Genomic DNA, 25733 nt, shown 5'->3' with positions numbered 1-25733 from the left:
GGAGTCAAAGAAATAAGAACTAGGTAAAAATATAAAGAAAATTAACTTTGTGTTTCTTATGATTTCTGTCCAAGTGCCACAAACCCACTATAGTCACACCAGTGAAAGAAGACACTAGCCAGGGATGTCTAACACTTGGAACCTTGTGTCCTGTAAACCCTCTTGAAGCTTGGCTCTGGGCTCTGACATTATCCAATCTGAGTAAGGTATGTCCCTGAGAAGACAGTTCCTTCCAATCTGTCAAGAGAACATCAACATTATCCTGCACTGAAACATTTTTTTACTAGTATTTATTAAAGAAAACACTTAGAAATATCATTATTTTTGTGTACTTTAAAAGGACTTTTGCTTGTTTTATATGAATTTTTCAGAGTCAAGGTAATCTACACAAAAGCAGGCTTTTTGTATAAGTGAGTTTTCTTTTACTAAAGAAACACGAAAGAAAGTACCCCACCAATGTAGGTCCTTAATGTTAAAAAATTTTTTTAATGAAATATTACTAAACTTCTGAAAATTAGTTTCTAAAGGTTGCATTTAATGTTCAAAAAATTATGTCAGCTTCTCCAAATTTACCAGATAAAACATACTTACAATCTCATCTCCTGGCAACCAATATCCTTCTTGTTCAATACCAGCTTTTGAACCTTTGCAGCCCACAGTGAGAGTTTCAACAATAAGACCATCTTTCACAGCCAAGCTCAGCTGACGGGTGGTCTCTTTTGGATGCATACCGTGGACTCGAGACATGTACCTGAAAACAGAAAAAACAAACTAACTTAAAAATCCTTTAAGTACTAAAACATAAAAATAAACAAAAGAAAGAAAACAGATATGATTTATTTTTCTTTTATTATGACTTGTACTTATGAGAGCCCTGCAGGAAGGAAGAAAGAAAGGAAGGGAAGGAAGGAAGGAGTCATGAATACTTTTTCAATTACCATTGTATTTTAAACCTCAATCCTATTTTGTACATTTAGAGGAATATTTGTTCAAAATAGTACCAAGCCAGCAAATATGCACGTAGATCACTTAACAGAGTATAATCACACATCCCATTTAGTTTTAGTCTCTGGAGCAATTATCACTAACACTCACTCTGCGGATTCTAGGTTTAGAACTTTATAATTTCCAGCCATAGAACTTTAGAATATAGGTGCTTTTATTCAAACCTTTGGAAATGTCACCAAAGAAAATACAGGACTCACATGAGTGGTTCTTACCATACAAAGAAAACAAGAACATGATTAATAGAACAAATACTGATTTTCAATAAATTATACTTTGGACTGGATCACTAAAGCATACAAGCTCTCCCTGATTTAATTTACATGACTTTTTTAAAATATAAAAATATATACTTCAAACATACCCCGTACCACAGAGAATACTATTGGAGATTCCCTTGTATTCACCAATTACACTAAATTTGTATAAACTTTTTGTCAATATTTGCTTCTTCTTTTTTTTTTTTTTTAAGGAAATAAAATGTTATAGAGACTGGTAAATCTGTACCATTTTCTAATCCCCTCCAATCAAACCCTCTACCAGAGTCTATTTGGCTACCCAGAAACAAAAATATATCATGAGCCCTGACTGGTGTGGCTCAGTAGGTTGGGTGTCATCCTGCAAAGTGAAAGGTCACCACCAGTTTGATTCCTGGTCAGAACACATGCCCAAGTTGCTGGTTCCGTCCCAGGTCAAGATGCAGATGAGAGGCAACCGATTGATGTTTCTCTCTCACATCGATGTTTCCCTCCCTCTCCCTTCTCTAAAAATAAATAAATAAAATCTTTAAAAAAAATGTTTTAAAAAAACATATCACAAGAAATCAAGCCAGCCTTAGGTTCTCCAGAGAAATATTCCATGCTGGAAAACTGGAGGCCAATGCCTACAGTCCTCTCAGAAATTAAGTAGGACAAGGATTTGTATCAATTTACCTGTCGTTTAAGTATCAGCCTGCAAAACAAATCTTTTGAAAATGCAAGAACTCATCACTCAAGAACCTTCTAAACTCAGAAGACAAATTTCAACAAAGAAAAGTAGTAAACCCTATCCAAAGAACTGATGGTGAGCCTTCTGTGTTTGCAGTTTGTGGAAGGTAATAAAATGTCTACTTTCTCTGACAGTACAAATAACCGAAGGGCTAAGAAGAAAGAAAATGAGATTATCGTGAACCTAACATTGGCCCTGACAAAACAGACCTGCAGTAATAACAAAAGGGGGTGGGAGAAGATGAAAGTGAAACTAGTCCACATATACTGATTTTGTCACCTACACTGACTAACAGTCTAAGGTGACAAATCATGTATATTTTGATATATAAAGGTTGACACTAACAAAAATAATCAACTGAAGTGGGGAAGGGAGATAAACAAAAGTGAAAATGTACGAATATCTTTCCTGTTCACTGTAGGGAGCCAGCAGACATTATCTTAGAAGTATACTATTTAAACTTTAAAGGTAGCCCTTAAAAAATACTTTCCAAATTATCTAAAGAAACTCATTATCTAAAGGCACATTATGCAGTAGAATAAAAACAAGAAAACAATAAAAACAGGTAGCATATTAAATATGATGAAAGGACCAAAACCAAGTAAATTTGTCTTTTTTAATACAGTATTCCCTCCCTTATCGCAGGTATTACATTCCAGACCCCCCTGCGAAGGGGGAATCTTACATTTATTCCACATTCTTAAACCTATGTAACTTTAACAACATACATATGCAGTACCACAAAATCCCGTGATATATTGAAAAATCCATATTAAATATAATATTTTTAAAAATCCCGCAATACAGTGAGGCCAACATAAGTGAACCGTGATATAGCGAGGGACTATTGTAAACACAAATTAGTTAAACTCAACAATTAAAAAGACAGACTGAATCACAATTTTTAAAAATGCATTGTCTATAAGAGATACTTATAGTGACAAAGATTGAAAAAGAATGGGCAAAAGGCATATCATAAAAATACAATCCAAATGAAGCTGGGAGTAACACTGCAATTGGACAGAAATCATTTTTTTGAAAAGGCAAACAGGGCACAGGCTGTTATAAAGCAAAAACTTAAGAATAAAGAGAATACTGACAGGAATACAGAATTATGAGACTTTAATTCACTTCTCTAAGTCCACAAAAATATCAAGTGAACAAAATTAAGTATGGATACAGAAGATCTTTAATTAAGTTTATTAATAAAATAGATCTAGGTGAATTTATTCTGAAACCCAAAACTACCTTCAATAGGTCCAAATAACAGTCATTAAAACTGAGCATAACAGCATCAGCCACAAAGACAACCTTAACAGATTTCAAGTGATTGATATTTGCTCGTTACCATGGGATTAAACAAGATATTAATAACAAAACTAGAAAACTCTCATAAACCATTGAATCAAAAAGGTTGTCTAAAAATTGCAAAAACAATTTTTAAAAAGCTAACATAGTGCTAGTAAAAAAGCAAAAATTATAGAACCAACAATGTTAATCCAAGAGCTCCTTTTTAGGGAAAATTGAGAGATCGTTAGCTGATCTAACCAATAATGAAGAAACAAAAGCAAAAACCATACAAAATTAGAAACGTCTACAGACATAGTCATATGTAAAAAGGGAATTAAAATAGCCATAAGCAACTACTACGTTCATTTCTGTGTAAAGATATATGAAAAACACTACAATTTTCTAAGAAAATATAAGTGACCAAAACTTGCCCAGAGAAAAAACAGAATACTTAAAAAGGACAATTTCCAAAGAAAGAGGGTGCTGACAAAGAATTTCCCCAGAAAAGCAAAGGTAGGAATAAATTCACAAGGTAATTCTAACAAACCTTTAATGACCAGACAACTGCAATGTGATTTATACTCTTCCAATAATACAGAGTCAAAAAGGAAAGGCAAGGGATCTAGCATAATAATGGTTACAAACCACACAAAAAAGGCATAGAAAAGGAGTGGCCCATAAGAATACTGGTGAAAAATACTAAATAAAATATTTAAATATACAGTATATGTTAAATATACAGTTTATGTTAAATATTAAAATAAATTAATAAATGCTAAATAAATCCAAATATCAAAATAATATAACCAAGTGTTTAGTTCCAGAATTTAAGGAAAACTTAATATTAAGAAATCCAGAAATATAATTTATACCATTCATAAATCAAGAGAATGTATTTAATAAAATTCAACACCCAGCCCCTAATAAAATAGAAATGAATAAATACTTCCTTAACCTGATCAGAAATATACAAAGATGTCTTTGACACTCTGCCAAAGATAACCAATATGGCTGAAATAAAGAAATGGGGTCTAAAAGTTGGTAAGGAATTAAAATGATCATTATTTGCAGATCACATATCAAGAAAACCAGCTGATGTGCTATTTTACATAATCAAATAATTTAATCAATATTTGTTTGGATACAAATTAATTTACTAAAATTAGTGGCCTTAATCTATACAAACCAAAATACTAGTTAGGACGCTTAAAATAAGACAAGACTCCAATCATTTACAAAAATAGTACAAAAGTAAATAGCAGTAAAAAATAGAATATAGGACAAGACCTGTGTGAAGAAAAATCTGAAATTCTACTGACACAAAAGAAGATGAACAAATGGAAAGATATACCTAATATTTGGATGAAATACAACAAAATCCAAATTGCCTTTAAGATAATTTAAGTAAACACTACCACAAATTAGGGAAGTTGAATTTAAAGTTCTGTAGGAAATTCAGTAAGAACTTCCCAGGAAAACTCTTTAAGAGTAAAATCACATTTGAAAACATTGTAGTACCAACATAATTAAAATACTGTGGAACTACTGCATGGAGAGCAGACTAGTGGAACAAAACATAAAGTTCAGAAAGAGACCCAAATACACATTTGGGTTATAATAAAGATGGCATGTTAAATTAGCAAGTAAAAGACTGACTAATCAACTTATGGCATTGGGATGTTGGGCTTGCTAACTTAAAAAAAAAAAAAAATGGAGTCCTATCCTAGTCTATACCCACAAATAAATACTGGAGAGATCAGATTTAAATATTAAAAACAAAATCACAAAATTATTATAAGAAAAAGACAGAAGAGTAGAGTAATCATGGTGTGAGAAAGCCTTTCCAAGTTTAAAACAGAAGCCAAAGTGATATAAGAAAAAGATTAGAGATTTCTGGCCAAGATGGAGACCTAGACAGACATGCTGCATGCCCCTCCACAACTAAGAAGGAATACAACTACCTCAAAACTAGAGACAACCGGAAGTTCCAGAAAATTGAGCTGCATGGAAGTCCAACAAACAAAGAAATAAAGAAGAAATACTCATTCAGACAGGTAGGAGGGGTGAAGGTGGGGCGGAGAGGAAGTCATGCTGTTGCAGAGGTGGATGTGGAGGTGGTAGCAGCAGTGGCAGCCGCAGGCTGGCGGAAAGCACAGTCACATGTTTTAAAAAGTAGGGATGGAAACCTGGGGAGTGCTCCCAGCAACAGTTCAGACCGTGCAGCTCAAGCTCCACTGCCAGGGAAAATAAAGCCTCAATGCTTTCGACTGTGCAAACCAGTGGGGGTTGGGGCAGAGAAAGAAACGGTCCCTCATTCAGCAGAGTCCATTTCTTTAGAGGACCTCCAAGGTCCTAGATCATCTGCAAACCCACCCACTCTGGAAACAACGGCCAGGGCAACAGCTAGAGGGGCGCCAGTCCCATATGGGAAGTGGGAGAAGTGCCTAGAAAAGGGGTGAGTGCTGAGCAAGTGGCATTCTTCCCTCTCAGACACCTCCCCTACACACAGTGCCATAACGTGGTGAAATGGGTTGCCTGTACTGAAGAATCCCTAAGGCTCCACCCCTCACAACATAACAGGTGCAACAGTTCTACCTAAGACACTGAAGCAAACAATCATGGGAGTCTGTCAAGATGAGGAGACCAAGAAGTATGGCCCAAAAGAGGGAACAGATCAAGGTTCCAGGGATAGAACTAAGTGATGAGGAGACAGCCAGCCTAACAGATACACAGTTCAAAACACTGATGTTAAAGATGCTCACAGGCTTGACAGATATGCTTATGTATGGCAAACACAGAAAGGAAAAAGTGAAGGCTATGCTAAATTAAACAAAAGAAAATCCACACAAAACCAATGGTGAAGGGAAGAAAACCGGGTTTCAAATCAATGATTTGGAACATAAGGATGAAAAAAACAGTCAACCACTACAGAATGAGGAAACAAGAATTGAAAAAAAATGAGGAGAGGCTTAGAAACCTCTGGGACAACTTTAAATGTGCCAACATCCAAACCATAGGGGTGCCAGAAGGAGAAGAGGAAGAGCAAGAAATTGAAAACTTATTTGAGAAAATAATGAAGGAAAACTCCCCAAATTTGGTGAAGGAAATAGACAGACAAGCCCAGGAAACATAGAGAGTCCCAAACAAGCTAGATCCAAAGAGGACCACACCAAGACACATCACAATGAAAATGCCAGAGGTAAAAGATAAAGAGAGAATCTTAAAAGCAGCAAGAGAAAAGCAGAGAGTTTCCTACAAAGGGGTGCCTATAAGACTACCACCTGATTTCTCAAAAGAAACTTTGTAGGTAAGAAGGGACTGGCAAGAAGTATTCATGGTGATGAAAAGCACAGAGCTACAAGCAAGATTACACTATCCAGCAAAGCTATCATTTAGAATTGAAGGGCAGATAAAGTGCTTCCCATACAAGGTAACACTAAAGGAGTTCATCATCACCAAGTCAATATTATATGAAATGCAAAAGGGACTTATTTAATTTAAAAAAAGGTCAAAACTATGAGCATTAAAACGACAACAAACTCACAACTATCAACAACTGAATCTAAAAAAGAAAAACAAAATCCAACCAAACAAATCAGAAGAAAAACAGAATCATAGGTAGGGGGATCATTTGGAGAGTTATCAGCTGGGAGGTGGAAGGGGGAGAAATGGAAATACGGTGTAGGGATTAAGAAGCATAATTGATTGGTACAAAATAAAACAGGGGGAAATTAAGAATAATATAGGAAAGAGTGAAGCCAAAGAACTTATATGCATGACCCATGGACAAGAAATAAGGGGAGTGGGATTGTTGGAGGGAAGGGGAATACTGGACAGAGGGGAGCAAAGGGAAAAGAAATATACTTAAAGAAAAGATTAAAAATTTAACACAAAATCAGCAATTTGTTTGGCAAAAAAACAAAAGAAGAACTAAAATACAAATGATAAGCTGGGAAATCTATTTTTTAAAATCCCTACCCGAGGATATGTTTATTGATTTGAGAGAGAGAGGAGAGGAGGAGAGAGAGGAAGGGAGGGGAGAGAGGAAGGGAGGGGAGAGAATGGAAGTAAGAAGAGGAAAGGAGAGAGAGATCCAAGATGGCGGAGGAGTAAATGGAAGCTACACTAACCTCCTCCCAGGACCAGTCTGGGTTTACAACTTAATTTTGGAGAAACCATCTGGAACAACCAACGAACACTAGCTGGAAAGAAGTCTTATAACCACGGAGAGACAGAAAAGGCCGCTACATCACAACGTGACCGGTAGGGAGTGCGGAGACGCGGAAGGGCTGGCTGGGCTCACATGGGTGGCAGCTGAAGGGACTGAGAAACAGCTCAGCAGCCGGGGATTCCCCCTGAGAAGGGCAGGGTCTAAACCCCCAGCTGGGCTTCCCAGCCTACAGCAACAGAGTGGAAAGTAAAACAGTATCAGCTGTGAAAAGCGAAAAGCCACAGGGTTTCTTGCTAGCCGGAGAGAAACAGCAGGAGAAAAAGAGCTCTTAAGTGGATCACATACGAAAATATTTTGGCCACCACTTACCCTGGGCTCAAGCAGAGGGAAGGCAGAGAGGACTGGAGACACTTGGGGAGAGTTTGGCACGGTGGCTTTGAGGGAAGAACTGGAGGAGCAGCCGACTGGGTCCCAGTGCTGACTCATCCCCAGTACTGCGGGTAGACCATTCCCCTCCAAGTGGCGTCAGCCTGAGGGGAAGCAAAAGCCCTGCCGACGGGAATTAAGCTGCCACACCCACAGTCCTTAAGCCTGACAGCTAATCACAGATTGAGCAGATTAACAATCAAAGAAGACAGACAACAGCAGTAGATCCCTGGAAGTCTCCAACAGGCTGCCTAGGGCCAGACTGGTACATGATCTGACGCCACCAGAGGCAGATCCAGGAAGTGCAGATCATTCTAGGAAGCACCAACAAACAATAGGAGTCAAAAAAATGGGGAGACAGAGAAACAACCTCCCATCAAAAGGAAAGGTAGAATCCCCAGAAAGAGTGCTAAATGAAATAGAGGGGAGCGAACTATCAGATATGGAATTCAAAACATGGATTATGGAGAAGCTGAATGAGCTCAGCGGAAACTTCAAAGAACTCCAGAAAAACTACAAGGAACTCACAGAAAATTACGTGAGCATGAAAAAGGACATAGAAGCTATCAATAAGAGCCAGGAGGAAATGAAAAATACGATCTCTGAATTGAAGAACACAGTAGAAGGAATTAAAAGCAGGCTAGAGGAAGCAGAAGATCGGATCAGCGAGCTGGAGGACAACCTACACAAAAACTCCCAGACAATGCAACAAAATGAAAAAAGACTGAACAAGACTGAAGAGGTTCTAAGACAGCTGCAGGACAACATGAAACGTAATAATATCCGTATCATAGGAATTCCAGAAGGAGAAGAAGAAGAGCAAGGGATAGAAAACCTCTTTGAAAAACTAATGACAGAAAACTTCCCTAACATGACGAGAGAAAGAGTCACGCAAGTCCAGGAAGCACAGAGGGTCCCAATGAAGATGAACCCCAACAGGCCCACCTCAAGACACATCATAATTAAAATGGCAACATTCAAAGACAAAGAGAGGATCCTAAAAGCAGCAAGAGAAAAACAACTAATAACATACAAGGGTACTCCAATAAGGCTATCATCAGATTTCTCAGCAGAAACACTACAAGCCAGAAGGGAATGGCAAAAAATATTCCAAGCAATGAAAAACAAAGGTCTACAACCTAGAATACTATACCCAGCAAAACTCTCATTCAAAATGGAGGGTGAAATAAGGAGCTTCCAAGACAAAAGAAGGCTAAAAGAATACATCTCCACCAAACCAGCAATGCAAGAGATGCTAAAGGGTCTGCTCTAAGAAGATAAAGAAACAGAGAGAGACAGAGAAGAACACAAGTACAAAGGGGAAAAATGACAGTGAATAAGTACTTATCGGTAATAACCTTAAATGTAAATGCATTAAATGCTCCAATTAAAAGACATAGGGTAGCTGAATGGATTAGAAAGAATGACCCACATATATGCTGTCTACAAGAGACCCACCTTAGAACAAAAGATCTACACAGACTGAAAGTAAAGGGATGGAAAAAAGTATTTCAAGCAAATGGGCATGGGAATGACTGGGAATGACTTTCAAAGGTAATAAAAGCCCGCGAAATAAAAGGCCTGCTGCCATGGTTGGTTGTGCGGTCCACAGCAATCTCTCCAGGGAAAGAATGAAGGTTGTTTTCCTGAAAGATGGCTAGAAGGGACCTTAAGGCACAATGGAAAACCAGAAAGACTTGGAAAGGACAGGTGTGTACAGGCAAGGATGAATGCCAGGTATGTGGCCCAGCTTCTGTGCCCTGAAGAGCAGACTGAGGGCCACCCTAAATGTTCCTTGGGTAAGTTCCAGCAAAACAGAACTAAAGATCATAAGTGATCAATTGCTGCTCTTGTTATGTTTATGCAAACGAACAGGATAAATTAAAAATGGACTTAATGTAGCCCCTTTAAAGACAAGGAGAGTAATCTTAGGGAGAAAAATCATTATTCAAGGAAAATCACAATGATCAGTGGCAGACTGTAAAGTAGGGCAGCTAACCGTCTTAAAAGTTTCTTCTCACTTAAAAAATGGTTTCACTTGAAAATTAAACCATATCTGTGATATCACCAAAGAGATTCAAGTTGCAGGCAAGTAGAATGTCAAGTGCCTTGCAACTGGATGTCTTCCCAATAAGACAGTCTTACAGATTTAGAGACTTGTTTGTTGGCTATGTTACATAAATTAACATGTGTTTTCTGTTTTCAAAGGGCATAAGCCTATGACCGCATTACCTCAGTGATTGTACGCAAAAGGCTCACTTAATCCTCTCTGCAGCGCTGCCTCCTGAGACTCAACGGTTTGGCTGAACTAAATGGCTGGGTTGATGAAGAATAGGGTGGTCTGTGGGCTTCACTTTAAAACTGAATTCTCTTTTCTATCCTAATGGCTTGGACAGAAAGGGCCCAGAGGTCTGAGAAGGGGGAAACATAAACTATTTCCCTCAGCCCAAACTAAATATAATGGGCAAAAGGGTTTTGGACAGGCGAGATGTGCCTAGCACACCTTCCTCCAAAGAAGCCCCCCCCCCTTTTTTTTTTCTCCTAATGTGGAACATTGAAAAATTAATCCCTGCCTTTTGTCACCTAGTAGTTATGGATTGAATGATGCTTTTTAACCCTTTTTGCCAAATCTGTTCCCCCCAGAACACAACAAGGATGCCAACCTGCTAAACCAAGCACGCCGTTGTCCGGAGACAGCCAACTGACCTGGAGTCTGCACAATCCTTCCCCATGTGGGAAGGCCACCCTACCCTCCACACCCCCACTATTATTAGGGATTTCTGGACCCAAGGGTAGGTAGGACGACGACCATGTCCAGCTTGAAGCAGCTAGAGGAGCTTGAGACCTTCGCCCATTGTCCTTTACAAGATTACAAAGGGTCTTAATATCTGAGAGGGAGGGATAGTTATTTTTTACGAACCATGGGTACGGACTTGGGGGGGGATGCTGGGGGAGGGAGATACTGGGTGGAGGGGAGTAAAGGGGAAAAAATTGGAACTACTGTAACAACATAATCAATAAAATATACTTAAAAAAAAAAAAAAAAAAGAAGAGGAAAGGAGAGAGGGGAGAAAAGCAAGAGAGAGAGAGAGAGACAGAAAAAGAAAGATTGTTCAGTTGTCTCCTGTACCCGCCCAACTGGAGATCAAACCTGTAACCTTCCTATGCACAGGATGATGTTCCAATCAACTGAGTCAACCAGTCAGTGCTGGGAAATATACTTTTAACATATAACAGAAGACCTAAGAAAAACCACAAAATATTTGTATATGTAAGATTCATAAAGACAAAAAGTCTGACACACTGCACTGATGGATTGGGCTTGATGGGAAACAGATCACTGGTGAGATGTAAATCAGTACTGTAGAGGTAAGTGTGGTAGTAGCAAAATTCCACTTCTAGATATTTATCCTATAGATATACTTACATATGTGTGAAATAACAGACAAGAGGAAATTCATTTTAACATTGTTGCTAGCAAGAAAAGATTCAAAACAATCTAAACATGCCTTTTAGGGAACTGGCTAATTTATAAGATAATCATACCAAGGATTATTATATAATCACTAAAGAAATGAAGCAGTATTTTAATGTTATAATGACATAACTCTAAGACATTATGTTTTAAAAAATCATGGTCCCAGGGCTAATATCCCAAATATATAAAGAATTCATAATACTCAACAGCATCAAGAACAATTTGGTTTTTAAGAGGGCAAAAGATCTGAATAGATATTTTTCCAAAGAAGATATTAAAAAGGCCAACAAATGAAAAGACTTTTCAACATCACTAATTATCAGAAAATGCAAGTTAAAACAACAGTAAGATACAGCATCACGCCTGTTTAAACACCACCAAAAACACAGGACATAAGTTTTGGCAAGAATATGAAGAAAAGGGAACCCTTGTGCACTGTTAATGGGAATGTAAACTGGTGCAGCCACCATGAAAAACAATTATTAATAGAACTACAATATGATCCAGCAATTCGACTTACAAATACATATCTAAAGAAAATGAAAACACTAATTCGAAAAGACACATGCACCACATGTTCATTATGTCATTACTTACAACAGCCAAGATACAGAAACAACATAAGTGTCCACTGATTTGATAAATGGACAAAGAAAATGTGATTTGTATATATAATGGAATATTCCTCAGCCATAAAAATGAAGGAAATCTTGCCATTTGCCACAACATGGATGACCTAGAGGGACTTACAGGTGCAAGTAAGTCAGACACAGAAAGACAAAATACCATATTTTCTCACTTATACGTAAGTAAAATCTTGAGGAAGGGATGAAGGAAGGAAGGAAGGAAGGGAGGGCGGGAGGGAGGGAAGGAGGTGAAAGGGAAGGCAGGAAGAAGAAAAAGAAGGAAAGATGGAAAGGAGGGAGGAAGGGAAGGGAAGAGGAAAAGGAAAAGGAAAAATCGAAGGGGAGGGGAGGGGAAAGAAGGGGAAAGGAGAAGATTGAAGGTCATACAGAGAACAGACTAGTAGTTTCCAGAGGTAAGGAGTTCAAAGGGGTGAAACGACTGAAGGGTGTCAAAGGTACAAACCTTCAGCTACAAAGTCACAGGAATGTGAAGTACAGCATAGTGACTATAGCTCATAATACCATATTGCATATTTCAAGGTTACTATGAGAGTAGATCTTAATTTCATCATCACCAAAACTAAGTATGCTGACGGATGTCAGATTTATTCTGGTGATCTTTTTGCAATACATACAAATATTGAGTCATTATGTTGTACACCTGAAATTAATATAAGGTTATTTGTCAATTATATTTCAATTTAAAAAAAAAAGAAAATCAGTGAAAAAATATCATTGTATAAAATGGTACGCCTTCTAGAAAGCATGATATAATTATCTCTGTAGGTGCACAAGAGTTCGAGAGGTATATTCCAGAGAACTGTCAAAGATTACCTCCAAGAGAACTGAGTTCAGCAGAGGGATAGTAAGTAAGAAGACATTTTTTCACAATACGCCCTTAAGGATTTAATTTATGCATCTATTAGCTTAAGACTATTTTTACTTTTAAAAATTAGCTACCACTTACCATTATTCCAGCAATGTATGAACGTTCCTTTCTCCTACATAAGCTTGCCAATCTTTGGTAGTTTCCTTCCTTTTCAAACTCATCTTGACTCTTCCCTCACCCATAATTATTTTAGCATCAATTTTCCAAGATCCATAAAAAATCGTTGAAATTTTGATCAAACTGATCTTGACTCTTTACTCATCCATAATTATTTTAGCATCAGCTTTCCTAGATCCATAAAAAACTTGAAATTTTGATTACTCTGAGAATATCACAAAGTTAAATCTTTCCATTGATGAACTTGGTGTATCTGTTCACTTATTTGTATCTTCTATATCCTTAGTAGTTTTTTTTCTCTATAAAATTCTTGCCTATCTCTTGGGTTTTCCTAGATAGTGTGTATTTTTTATTCCTTTGAAAAGGGAACTTTACTTTATATAATATTTTCTCATTGGTGGTTACTGTTATCTATTCAGAAACCTTTCTAAATTCTCTTAATAGTTTTAAGTTTGCCTAAGTTAAGTATATTGTCCGTTTAAGTGATTTTATTAAACGTGTCTTTTCTTATTGCACTGATGAGATCTTCTAGCACAATGTACACTCTAGGTAGTACTAGCGTGTATCCTCATTTCAGATTTAGAAGGGATTCTTAAAATTGTTCAACCATTAAACATGACACTTTGCCAAAGGTTATTGATCAATATAAACTGATAAATATAAATACAAATATGATGCTGGCCACAGTATTTTGGCAGCTAACTTTTATTAAGGAAATTCCTTTTCAGCCCCAGTTTGCTGGGGTTTTGGTCGTTGTTGTTTTTAATCCACTGAATTTAACCACACAAATGGATCTTCTTAGCTTCTGTGCACTCCAATATCTTTACAGTTTGGTGCCAAGAAACAATAAAGGAAGAGCTTTCCTTTCTCTTTAGTGATAGCATGTTGGGCTCAACTTCCTTAGTTCAAAGAGAGCTGATGTCAGCTAAAGCCATTATTCTGGACTGTTCCTCTTGAACAGCCATAAAAATGTTCATGAGGAAGGATTCAGGATGGACTCAGAGCGCCCTTTTCACAGGGACAGAATGATCAGGAGAAGATATGAAGGATTAGTTCTATATAGAACATAGTAACTCCATCAACGTCAAAAGTGCTTCTTCCTAGTCTGGGAACGTTAATAGCTCAGAGAAGGGGATTTTGTTTTCCGAATGAAAAGTATGGGTTTAGGAAAATTAAAATAAAGAGTAAGTGATCTAACTTGCATTAAAAAGTGTTGCCTAAAGGCTAAGAACATGCATACATTATTGTAAATAGTTCTTACATTTGCATTTAATTTTTTTTCAAATAGGTACTATTTACTTCCCTTTAAGGCCTTCCAATCACAGGAGTTATTTGCTGAGCAACCTGCAGTTGCAGCCAGAAGAGGTGCATAAGGCAAACTGTATTAGATAGTGCCTCACATAATATTGATACTCAATAAATGTTTGAATATACATGAGTATTAGAAAATTTCAATGTGATCTTATACAATCTTTTAACTTAATTCTAGACTTGCAGAAGAGTTGCAAAAAACAGTAAGATCACTGTATACCCTTTACCCAGCTTCTCCTGAAGTTAACATCCTTCATAAAATTACCAAAATTTCTTTTAAAAATTTATTTGAGATATAATGGATATATAATATCACATTAGTTTTGGGTTTACAGCATAATGATTCAATAATTATATATATTGCAAAACGGTCACCACAGTATCTAATTAACATCTAAACATTCTGTAATTTATTAATTAGCTCTGGTACACTGGCATACCTCAAAGATTTTGTGAGTTTGGTTTCAGACTACTGCAAAAAAATGAGTCATAATCTTTTTGCTGGTGGAGGGTTTTGTCTTTCATTTGTAAAAATTTCAACATCTGTGAAGCACAATAAAGCAAAGTGAGAAAAAACAAGGTATGCCTTCTACTTTAGTATTTTAAATTAGAGACTTTATTTAGGCTTCATCAGTTTTCCATTCTTCTTCTGTTCCAGGGACCAATTCAGGATCTCCCAATATGTGATTTTATGGGCTTAAAAACATCCAGAAATTAAACAGATGATATTATAAAAATGTTCAAAAGGAAAAAGTGATTGACTAATCTTGCCCAATAGAAATTATAATAAAGTACTCTGAGAAACTGGTAATAATAAAGTTGGTATGGAATTGATTATAGGTGACAATACCAACAATTTAAAAACAATGCAGTATGACACAAAAACTCAAACAAAAGAGCAATAGAAAAGATCAGAATATCTAGAAAAATGTCCAAATACACAAGAACCTAACTGTAAAAAATAAGCATTAAAAATAGAAGGGGAAGGGTGGATGCAGGTGCCTCTGGGGGCAGGACGTGACAGGGTGCATGGCAGGATTTGCCAAAATTCCCCAAGTAAGGGGACCATGGCTAGCACGCCATGGTAAGTGCTGACGGGACCTCTGGGTGCCCTCCTGCCTCACTGGCTTATGTGCTGGAAGCCCCACAAATCTCGGGTAGGTTCCCAACTTTGCAAGGGTGTAGAGGGAAAGGAAATAAAAGTATGTACAGAAACTTAAAAAAAAAATAAAAAAGAGGAAGGAAAAATGTAAAGATATTTAGTAACTAATAGTGGAATAACTAAATATCAATTTCCATAAAAATAATTTACATCTATATCATTTAAATTTTGAATGACTTAAATAGTTAAATATAATAGAAAATAAGAATTAGAACAAAGTATCAGCCATTTGAGGGGCAAATTTTAACAATGAAAGAAACAAAGTAAAAAATAAACACAAAATTAAGATACAAATGATAAGAGTAAGAAAAATAAAACAGGGAACAATGAATTAGCAAGAAGACATATTAAGTATGACAAAGAGTTAAAACATACCTATCAACACAGCTGACGTGCCAGGTTTCTTTTTGTGTGTATGTGGTCTATGCAATAAAACCAAATCTTGCATGAGCAATGTAAAGTATTTAGTTTAATACTTATTATGACAGAAATCAACTAAATGTCAAGTGTCAATAAACACAAGCTCATAAGTAATGTCTAAATTTGAGAAATTCTTACTTTTCCCCTATTCTGCTATACTTTTAGAAAATATACTGAGTCTCACCTGTTTTTCTTAAAAAGTAGAAATGAGCCAGAGATCTCTAGATGTTAACAAGGCGTAATGTCCTTTTACTGAGTTGCAGGCTGAGTCTATCTCAGTAAATTACAAATAAATTCTGAAGAATTGAGGGATTTATATGATGTCTTAAATATAACAAAAAGTCCCAAATCCACTATTCCCTTGCTTAGATAATTAAGTACTCAGGCAGGTTTTCTTCAAGTAAAAATACTTCTATGGTAATAAATCAGGTTAAGGTCAATCCAGGTTTCTTCTTTTTTTTTTAACAGGCTGCTTACTCATCATAGGGACTTATCTTCTTCAAATAAAGAGGTAAAAAATAGCCATTTGAATTTCAGATGTATTCACAGTGGTCATTCACTCCATTTTAATTTCACTTAGCATAAATCATGAATAGTATATAAATATCTACTACTTAAATATTATATTCAATTTCTCTTAACTTTTTCAGTAACTTTTTAATTCTCTCCCATTCCATCTATTTCCTTTCCTGTAATTCTCCCCTCTCTACCTCCCCTAGGACACTACTTCCCAACTGCTGCTGAGCACTAGAGTGTATCCAAGCAACAGACTGTAAAACCCTAACTTGTTTTATCTCCCCTGAGATAACTCAGAATGTTCCAAGACAAAAAAATATATAGCTGATGATAACAGCCACTGTAGGTTTAACATTTTTTACAAAAGAAATCTCATGAGTCATAATTTCCTAAAAGTAACTGTCCATCTTTAACCCTTCTAATGATGATTCAGTCTCAGAATTGCGTCACATTGTTTGACATGAACATTCTGGGAGGTAGGCACACCATCGAGAACACTGTAAGTATGATCATTTCCTGGGGGAGAAGAAACCACCACAAAATGCACTGATATGTTTTCTACTAACTAGAAAATATAATGAGCACCTGTACCTTGTTCCTACAAGTAGCTTCATACTATCATGGAGTCCAGAAGCCTTCACTGTGATGGAAACAGAACAAACTTAAGTGTGTTCTGGATGACTTGGATAAAGGTTAGTACTGCCCCATAATTTCAGTACCCTTTGCTCCCAACTGGCCCTGGTAAACTGGCTCAAGTGCTGAAAAAAGACTCAATTGAAAACATGGGTATCAAAAATTTAAGATACAAATTTAAGTGAATACAGATCTAATCTCCTGATATTAGAGGACACTCTGAATAAATAGTATGGAAAAAAACAGAGAAGATGCAAAATATCTTACTCAATAAGAAATGTGGAATTTCTCCATGGCATAAACATTACAAATCCATTTTTTTCTAAGCCTCTGGAGCAATAACCACTAAATCCTGCAAATTAAAAGCAAACAATAAAACGAAAGAGCATTTATCATAATATGGCAAAGAGCTTATATCCTTAAAATGCAAAATTAAAATAAGAAAACTACTTTTCTACTCAAGCGAGCAAGGTATTTAAAATTATTCTCAATGCTGGTTAAAATGCATTAAGATAGCCATTTTCAACACACTGTTACTGAAAATACTTCCTGGAAAGTACTTTTGTGTTATGTATCAACACCTTATAGATAAACCTATCATTTGTCTCAGTAATTCTACTTTGGAAGTATCTGAGACGGGCACAGGTTTATGTAGAAAATGTTTCTCACATCATGAAATTTTATAGGGGGGGAAAAGGATCTAAATGTAACAGTAAAATAAATTATGGATATAAGTTATATATCCACCCAATAGAATACAATGCATTTAATAAAATTAATGTTTAAAAAAAAAACATAACGTGAGAAAATGCTCACAGTATAATATCAGAGATAAAAGGGACATTTAAAACTCTGTGTGTGTGTATACATACATATGTGTATATAGAGATAGTTCTACCATTAGTGGTTGATTAGGTTATTCAGATCAATCCTTCCATTGAAAACTAGAAAAACCAAAGAAAACACTAAAAAAAAAAAAAAATTTTCATTTAATTTAGGAGCATCTGCAAATTCTGAAAGAGGCAACTGAGAATCTCAGAAGTTAAGCAGAACTTTTACAACCTCAAGTGGGGGCAGGGCTGGTTGAGGCCCACCAAGAGAGGAACTTGGTTAAAAAAACAAAACAAAACACACACACACACACACACACACACCATAGACTTCGGGTTGTGATCGTGAGGAACTATCCCTATGCTTAGAGTGAAGCTAGAAAGAGACAGGTCCACAAAGGCAGAAAAAGTCTACATCTACACAACATTCAACAAATATAATATTGTTTAAGACTGTTGAGTAAATGTCATGTGCCATTTACTATTTTTTGGTACTTGGTAAATACCAATACTCAAAATAGAAAATGATCCTTACTTATACAGCTTACACAGTGGTAGGAAGAGGTTTCAGAGCCTAAGGGTAAACAAAGAGGAGCACGGCAAATACATAATTGAACTATATGACATGCCATAAGGGACCCTAAAATATCTCCCACAAGAGTTTGTAACTTTCAATTCTAAAGTGAAAAGCAGACTCATTATAGAGAGAAAAACACTGGATCATTTCCTACCACCACATAAAAAGAACTACAGATGGAATAAAGACCCAACTGTGAAAGGTAAAACTATAATTAATAAAAGAAAGTGTAACAGAATATTCTTGTGACCTTATTAAGAGGATTCCTTAAATAAAATTTCAAAAGCACAAACATTAGCATAAAAGACTGAATGTTAACACATCAAAATTAAAAATTTCTGCCTTGGCTGCTGTGGCTCAGTGGATTGAGTGTTGGCCTGCGAACCAAGTGTTGCTGGTTCAATTCCCAGTCAGGGCACATGACTAGGTTGCATGTCAGATCCCCAGTTGGGGGCATGAGTGAGAGGCAACTGCACAGTGATGTTTCTCTCCCTCTCTTTCTCCTTTCCCCTCTCTCTAAAAATAAATAATTAATTTTTTTTTAAATTAAAAATTTCTGTTCAACAAACAGATGACAGCATGAGAAAAGTGTAAGAACGGTGTTGCTCAGAGAACCATAGGAGGCAGCGAGCAGATAGAAAGAAATTTATTTGAGGGAATTAGCAAGCGGGGAGGAAATCGTGCCGCAAATGGCCCGACTCCAGGGTCCTAGAGAAAGAGCGGCTGTTTTACAGGGGGAAGAAAAAAGAAACTATTAAATTCAGTTGTTATCTTGCAGCTGTGAGTCTAGGGCTCATCAAGGCCAAACGGACCTCGGGTTGATGTACCCCACTATCATGGGAAACTCCCAGACAGCTGCAGGCAGGCGAGGAGAGAGGGGGATGGCGTGGGAACCAAGGCTGTCAAAAAGATGTTTACAAAGCATAAAGTATATAAGGGACTTGATGTCTAAAATAGCAAGAGCAAATCAACTGAAAAAAATAACCCCAATCTGAGTATGGGCAAAGGATAAAAACAGGCATCCACAGAAAAGAAAATTCCAAATCATCTAAAACACCAGAGGCTGCCTAAGCTCATTATTACAAAAAATGCAAAATGAAATATCCGAGTGACAAAATTTGTGCAAATGAATATCAAGTATGTGCAGACACCTGGGGAAACTAAACCCTTGTTCACTGCTAATGAACATGTAGAATGAGGAATCCTCTCTTGAGAGCCCAGAGAGATTACGTGTACAGATTAATCTATAATCGAAGAGGAATATGTTCCTGGATAGCCACACTAATGAATTCCTCATATAGGTAAAAAAAGAAAATTATTATTGTGGTAGTAAAAAACTGGAGCAATAACCTGAGTGTTCATTTTAAGAAAATAATTCAAAGCATGGGGAAAGGCTATACATAATGCAAGATTATTGAACACAGTGGAAAAAAATGGAAACACACAAGTTACCCAAGAATGTAAAAATGGCAGAGTGGTGATAAAGAAAGGCAGATGATAATAGGTACCAACAGGCTTGTAATAAAAGTTAAACAGGGTGATAAATGCAAAGTGCTCCGCCCAGTGCCCACCTCCTAATGTGTTCTAAGTAAATGGTCTCTGCACTAATTATCATTTCTTCATTTAAGTTTCTACCTTATTATTTATATTACTGGACATTTTTATAGTAAGAACACGGAAGTGTTACAAAAGTTCAATAGATGACATATAGACAATATAAAAGTCCAGTGGAAAAAGCGAGGCCTTTGAAGTCACACATATATGGTTTAAACACTTAGCTCTACAATTTACTAGCTGGCAAGACTCTGGACAAGCTACCGAACCTTTCTGCATCTCAATGTCCAATTTTATAAAGTAAAATACAGTGTCAACATATGTGGTTGTTTTTAAGGTAAAAAGACAATGTAAAGTTTACAATAAATGTTTATCTTGCTTCTCATTCATCCTTTCTCCCAAAGTATATTAATGAAAAATCTCAACAGAGGGACTATCATGCAGCCATTACCAAAAATTTATGGTGACCATATAACAACATAGAAAAGGGCTAAATAACATGAGAAAAAGACAAGCATGAAAAATGAACAGAAAAATATTAAAATGGGTCCTCTACTTGAGTTTGGGTAGAGGAATTATAGGTGATTATTTTTCTGCTTTCTATTTTCAATTATTATTTCTATTCTATTCTATTCTATTCTATTCTGTAGTATTTTAGAGAGAGGGCAAGGGAGAAAGAGAAGGAGAAGAACATCAATATGAGAGAAATGCTGATTGGTTGCCTTCTGCAAGTGCCCTGACCAGAGAAATGGAGCACGAAGTCCAAAAGTCAGGCATACATCCTGACAAGGAATAGAACTGGTGACCTTAGTTTGCAACCGGTTCATGGGACCTTGCCCAACCAACTGAGCTATGCCCACCAGGCAGCCCCTGCTTTCTATTTTTCAAGTATCCTACAATATGGTTGTTAATTTTAGAAATAATAAAAAAAAATGTTTTAATCATAATGCTCCGCCACTGGGTGCTTCATAGACATAAGGTTTTTTCTACATCTACAAATCCATATATGTAATATACCACATTAATAAAACATAAAAATCATAATCTCAATAGATACAAAAAAGCATTTGACAATATTCAATACCCTTCATGATTAAAAATGCTCAACAAATTGAGTATAGAATGAAACTACCTTTCCATAATATAAGCCATATACAAAAATCCCACAGTAAACAACATAGTCAAAGACAAAACTGTCCCTCTAAGCTCAGAAAAAAGGCAACTTTCACCACTTCTTTTCAGCACAATATTAGAAGTTCTACCCAGAGCAATTAGACAAGAAAATAACATAAAGGGCATCCAAATTGAAGAGGAAGAAGTAAAATTATCTGTGCAAATTATATTATCTTATATGTAAAAAATTCTGAAGACCTCACATAGAAGTTGTTGCAACTAATAAATAAATCCAGCAAAGTAGCAAAATATATAGTCCTTACACAAGAATCAGTTCTTTTTAAATAAAAAATATTTTTTTTCATCCTCACCTAAGGATATGCTTATTGATTTTAGAAACAGGGGAAGAGGGGGAGAAAGAAACATTGACATGAGAGAGAAAAACTGGTTGGTTGTCTCTCGTACATGCTAAGACCACGGACCAAACCCACAACCTAGGTATGTGCCCTTACAAGGTGTCAAACCCATGACCTTCCAGTTTATAGAACTAAGTCACACTGGAAAAGGCAAGTTCAATTTCTATACACAAACAGTCAACAATCTGAAAAGAAAATTATGAAAATAACTTCATTTATAATAGCAGCAAAAAGTATAAAATACTTAGGCATTAATCAACAAGGTGAAAATGTATACAATGAAAACTATAAAACATTGCTGAAATTAAAGACAAATAGTTAACATTCACATTTTCAAGGATCAGAATAATTAATATTGTTAAAATGCCAATATTACCAAAAGCAATCTACAGATTCAATGCAATCACCATCGAAATTCCAATAGTTTTTTTTCCAGGTATAGAAAAACCCATCCTAAAATTCGTTTGTAAATCTAAAGGGATCACAAATAACCAACACAGTCTTGAAAAAAAAAAAAAAAAAAAAACTGGAGGATTCCTACTTCCTGATTTCAAAACTTACTAGCAAAGCTATAGTAATCAAAACTAGTTGGTACTGGCATTAAGACAAATACGTAGATCAATGTAATAGAATATAGAACTCAGAAATATATGTGTACATACATTCAAATGATTTTTGACAAGAGTGACAAGACCACTCAATGGAGAACAGTCTTTGCAACAAATTGTGCTGAGAAAACTGGGTATCTGTGGGCAATAAAAGAGTTGGACCCTTACCTAACACCACATACAAAAATTAATGCAAAGATGAATTAAAGGCCTAAATGTCAGACCTAAAACAATAAAGCTCTTAAAACACAAGACAGGACCAAAGCTTCACAACACTGGACATGGCCATGACTTCTTGGATATAACACCAAGGGCGTAGGCAATAGAAAAAACAAATTGGACTTCATGGAAATTTATAATTTTTGTACAAGAGACACTATTCACAGTAAAAAGGCAACCTACTAAGTGGGAGAAAATATTTGCATATCACATATTTGATAAGGGGTTAATGTCTAAAATACATAGAAAACCCAACAATGAACAATCCAATTGTACAAAGGAACAGACATTTCTCCAAAGAAGATACAGGAATGACAAATTAAACACATGAAAAGATGCTTAACATCGTTATTCATTACGGAAATGCAAATCAAAACCACAATGAGATACTATCTCCCACCCATTAGGATGGCTGCTATTAAAATAACAGTAAACAAGTGTTGATGAGGATAATGAGAAACTGGAACACTGTGTACTGCTGGTGAAAAAAAATGTGGAAAACAATATAGTACTTCCTCAACAAATTAAAGATAGCATTACCATATGATCCAGCAATTCTGGGGATATAACCAAAAGGATGAAAGCAGGGTCTTGAAGAGATACTTGCACACGCATGTTCATAACATCATTATTCACAATAGGGAAAGCAACCCAAGTGTGCACTGACAGATAAATGGATAAGCAGAATGTCACATACATATGCAAAACAAAGAAATTCTGTAATATGCCACAATATGGATAACTCTTGAGGGCATTATGCTAAGTGAAAAAAGCCAGTCATAAGAAGACAAATACTGTGTAATTTCACTTCTATGTGGCACTTAATCACAATTATAAAGACAGAAAGTAGACTGGTGGTCGTGGTTGCCAAGTGTGAGAGTAATGAATTTCAGTTTTACAAGGCTGAAAAAATTCTAGAGATGAAGTAGTGATGGCTGCACAATGGAAATGTATTTTAATACAATAAAAAAATTAAAAATAGTAATAATGATCTGCGACTAGATCCTTTATAGATGGATAATATTCAACAAATAATTTAAAATCATATTGAACAAAAATACACTTCAAAACCTAAAGAGCATCTCTAAGAACCCTTAATCAATGAATTTACTTAAAATTTTAGAATATATGCTAAAGAACTAGGTTCTTCTTAATTCTAATACTTAAACCTGGGGCAAATAATTTATTCATACAACCTCATAGTCTTCTCACATAAAGTGGGGTTAATTTAAATGTCAGAGAGTTGTTAAGGTGAAATGAGATAATATGGAAGTACCATGTAGAAGACAGTGTTTTTAAAACTTTAAAGAGTTCAAGGATACAAATATAAATTCATTAATTATCAAAAGAAAACATTTAATGGTTAAGAGCTTAGACTCTGACATCAGATAGATCTATATTCCAATTTCAGTTCTGCTGACAACCTGTCAGCTTTAGACAATTTTTTTCACCATCTTCATCAAGAAAATGAGGATAATGACAACAGACCTCATGGAGCTGCTGTGAAAATTAAATGAGACAAATCATATAAAGTACAGTGCTTGTCACAAAATAATGACTCTCAATGTTCTCAAACAGCTCTTTCAGTTAATGCAACTGAATATTTATTTAAAACCCCCTTCTCCATGCCTTGTCCCAGCTACCAGGCTTCATGTGAAGATCCAAAGATAGGAAAGATGCATGCCCTACCCTTGAAAAGTTCACAACCAACAAAGGAAGCAGAAGGATTTTTCAAAAATTTTAAGAGATTGTAATAAATAATAATATTGAATTTTATACATATTAATTTGTGAGCAAAGAGTAAGGGGACTAAGAGTGGTTATAGTGAGAAATGAATCAGAATCTCAAAGGAGATGAAATTTGAGTTGGATCTTCAAAAAAAGTATATGTCTGTTTGGTCCATTAATAAAGGAAAAATAGGAAATAAATAATCAAAATAATAGTGCACTCAGACAATTGAGAGTAACCTCATCATATGGAGCTCTGAGTGGGGAGAGGCAGAGCATAAAAAGGAAAAAATCTGCAAAAATGCCCTGTTCAGGTATGCACACTTATGCTCAATGGGGAGGGAAATCAAGAGGATTTTAAGATCATAATCAGACCTAAAATCTAGAAAAGTAACTAATAAAATGTGAGGTTTAGGTTGACTGAAAGGTGTCAGGAACAATTATCTAGATTTGACTTGAAAGAGGAGTCTGCCTGGTAGACGAGTCCAGGAAGATAGGCATTCCAGGCATGGGAAAGCCCAGTGTTTCTGGAGTGCAGCACATTGAAGAGAAAGGCAAAGCATTAACACCTGGACAGGAATTTGAACTTCATGGAAACAGAAAAAGGCTTTCAAACATGGAACAATTAATAAGATGGTGTTTTAAAAAACATCTCTGACACCAATGATAGGAAGAAACAGACTAGCAAGACCGGAATCCCAGAAGATCAATTAGGAATCTGCTGCCACTGTACAGGCAGGAAATTACAAGAGGCTAAAACCCAGGTAAAGAGAGGGAAGAGTAGGCAGACTCAAGGGACATTTATTTAAGAGGATCATTCAATATTTCTGGGAAAGAAATAAATAAAGTCTGTTTTACTTTTACCATTTCAATATTCCAAACACATTCACTATTCCCCCCTAACTACAGAATAATACTCTCAAAGCTGGTATAAAGATTCTCGTAGTTTGGCCTTTGCCCTTTCATCCCTTTTCCCTTAAAACCCTACAGTCCTTTGCTTGGACTCTCTGCCTCACCAAACCCCATCAAACTTCCAAGGACTAATTCCCTGCTCTCCAAAAGGCCTTCATGACTCTCCCACAGTGAACCCTCTCACAGATATGCAGAGAAATGCCATACATGAAAACTGCTACACAATGATCCAAACCAAGAGGAGTGCCATTAAGAATATGGCACACTGAAAAAAAAAAAGCACTGTGGAACTGTGAATTATGGTTATTCAGGATCATTAGTTCTTCCATAAGGCGGTTATTACGTAAGATAAATAATGGTAAAAGTGGTAAAGTGTATCTGCCAATCTGCAATCATACGAAGACATGTACGGCCCTGGCTGGTGTGGCTCAATGGTCTGAATGCTGGCCTGCAAACCAAAGGGTCTCCAGTTCCATCCCCAGTCAGGGCACATGCCTGGGTTGTGGGCCAGGTCCCCAGCTGTGGGTGTGTGAGAGGCAGCCACACACTGATGTTTCTCTCCCTCTCAGTCTCCCTCCCTTCCTTGCCCCCTCTCTAAAAATAAATACATAAAATCTTCAAAAAAAAGAAGATATGTACTAAAGAATAAATGAATATAGATTGAAGTGAGAATGTAGTTAGTAATGCTGTGAAGAATTCTTGGGATTACATGTACAACATAATATTAACTGGTACTTGTAAAAAAC

The 25733-nt window shown here is 36.2% G+C and overlaps 1 protein-coding gene across 10 annotated transcripts in view; it reads right to left on the bottom strand.

Annotated features, from left to right (window-relative positions):
- Positions 1 to 25733, bottom strand: part of ZMYND11 (zinc finger MYND-type containing 11) — a 155433-nt gene that overhangs the window by 46062 nt on the left and 83638 nt on the right. For 9 of the 10 annotated variants that reach the window (XM_090266428.1, XM_090266430.1, XM_090266425.1 and 6 more), the window contains exon 3: positions 592 to 751. In XM_090266428.1, coding sequence (XP_090122554.1) covers positions 592 to 751 — 160 coding nt within the window. Of the gene's footprint in view, positions 1 to 591; positions 752 to 17298; positions 17316 to 25733 lie in introns of those variants that run through there. The other variant, XM_090266434.1, reaches the window with a different exon arrangement.

Source organism: Furipterus horrens, unplaced genomic scaffold (assembly GCF_987537825.1).
Source record: "Furipterus horrens unplaced genomic scaffold, mFurHor1.1.pri manual_scaffold_2, whole genome shotgun sequence".
Lineage (NCBI taxonomy): Eukaryota > Metazoa > Chordata > Mammalia > Chiroptera > Furipteridae > Furipterus > Furipterus horrens.
This window is presented reverse-complemented; position numbering and strand designations above follow the sequence as displayed.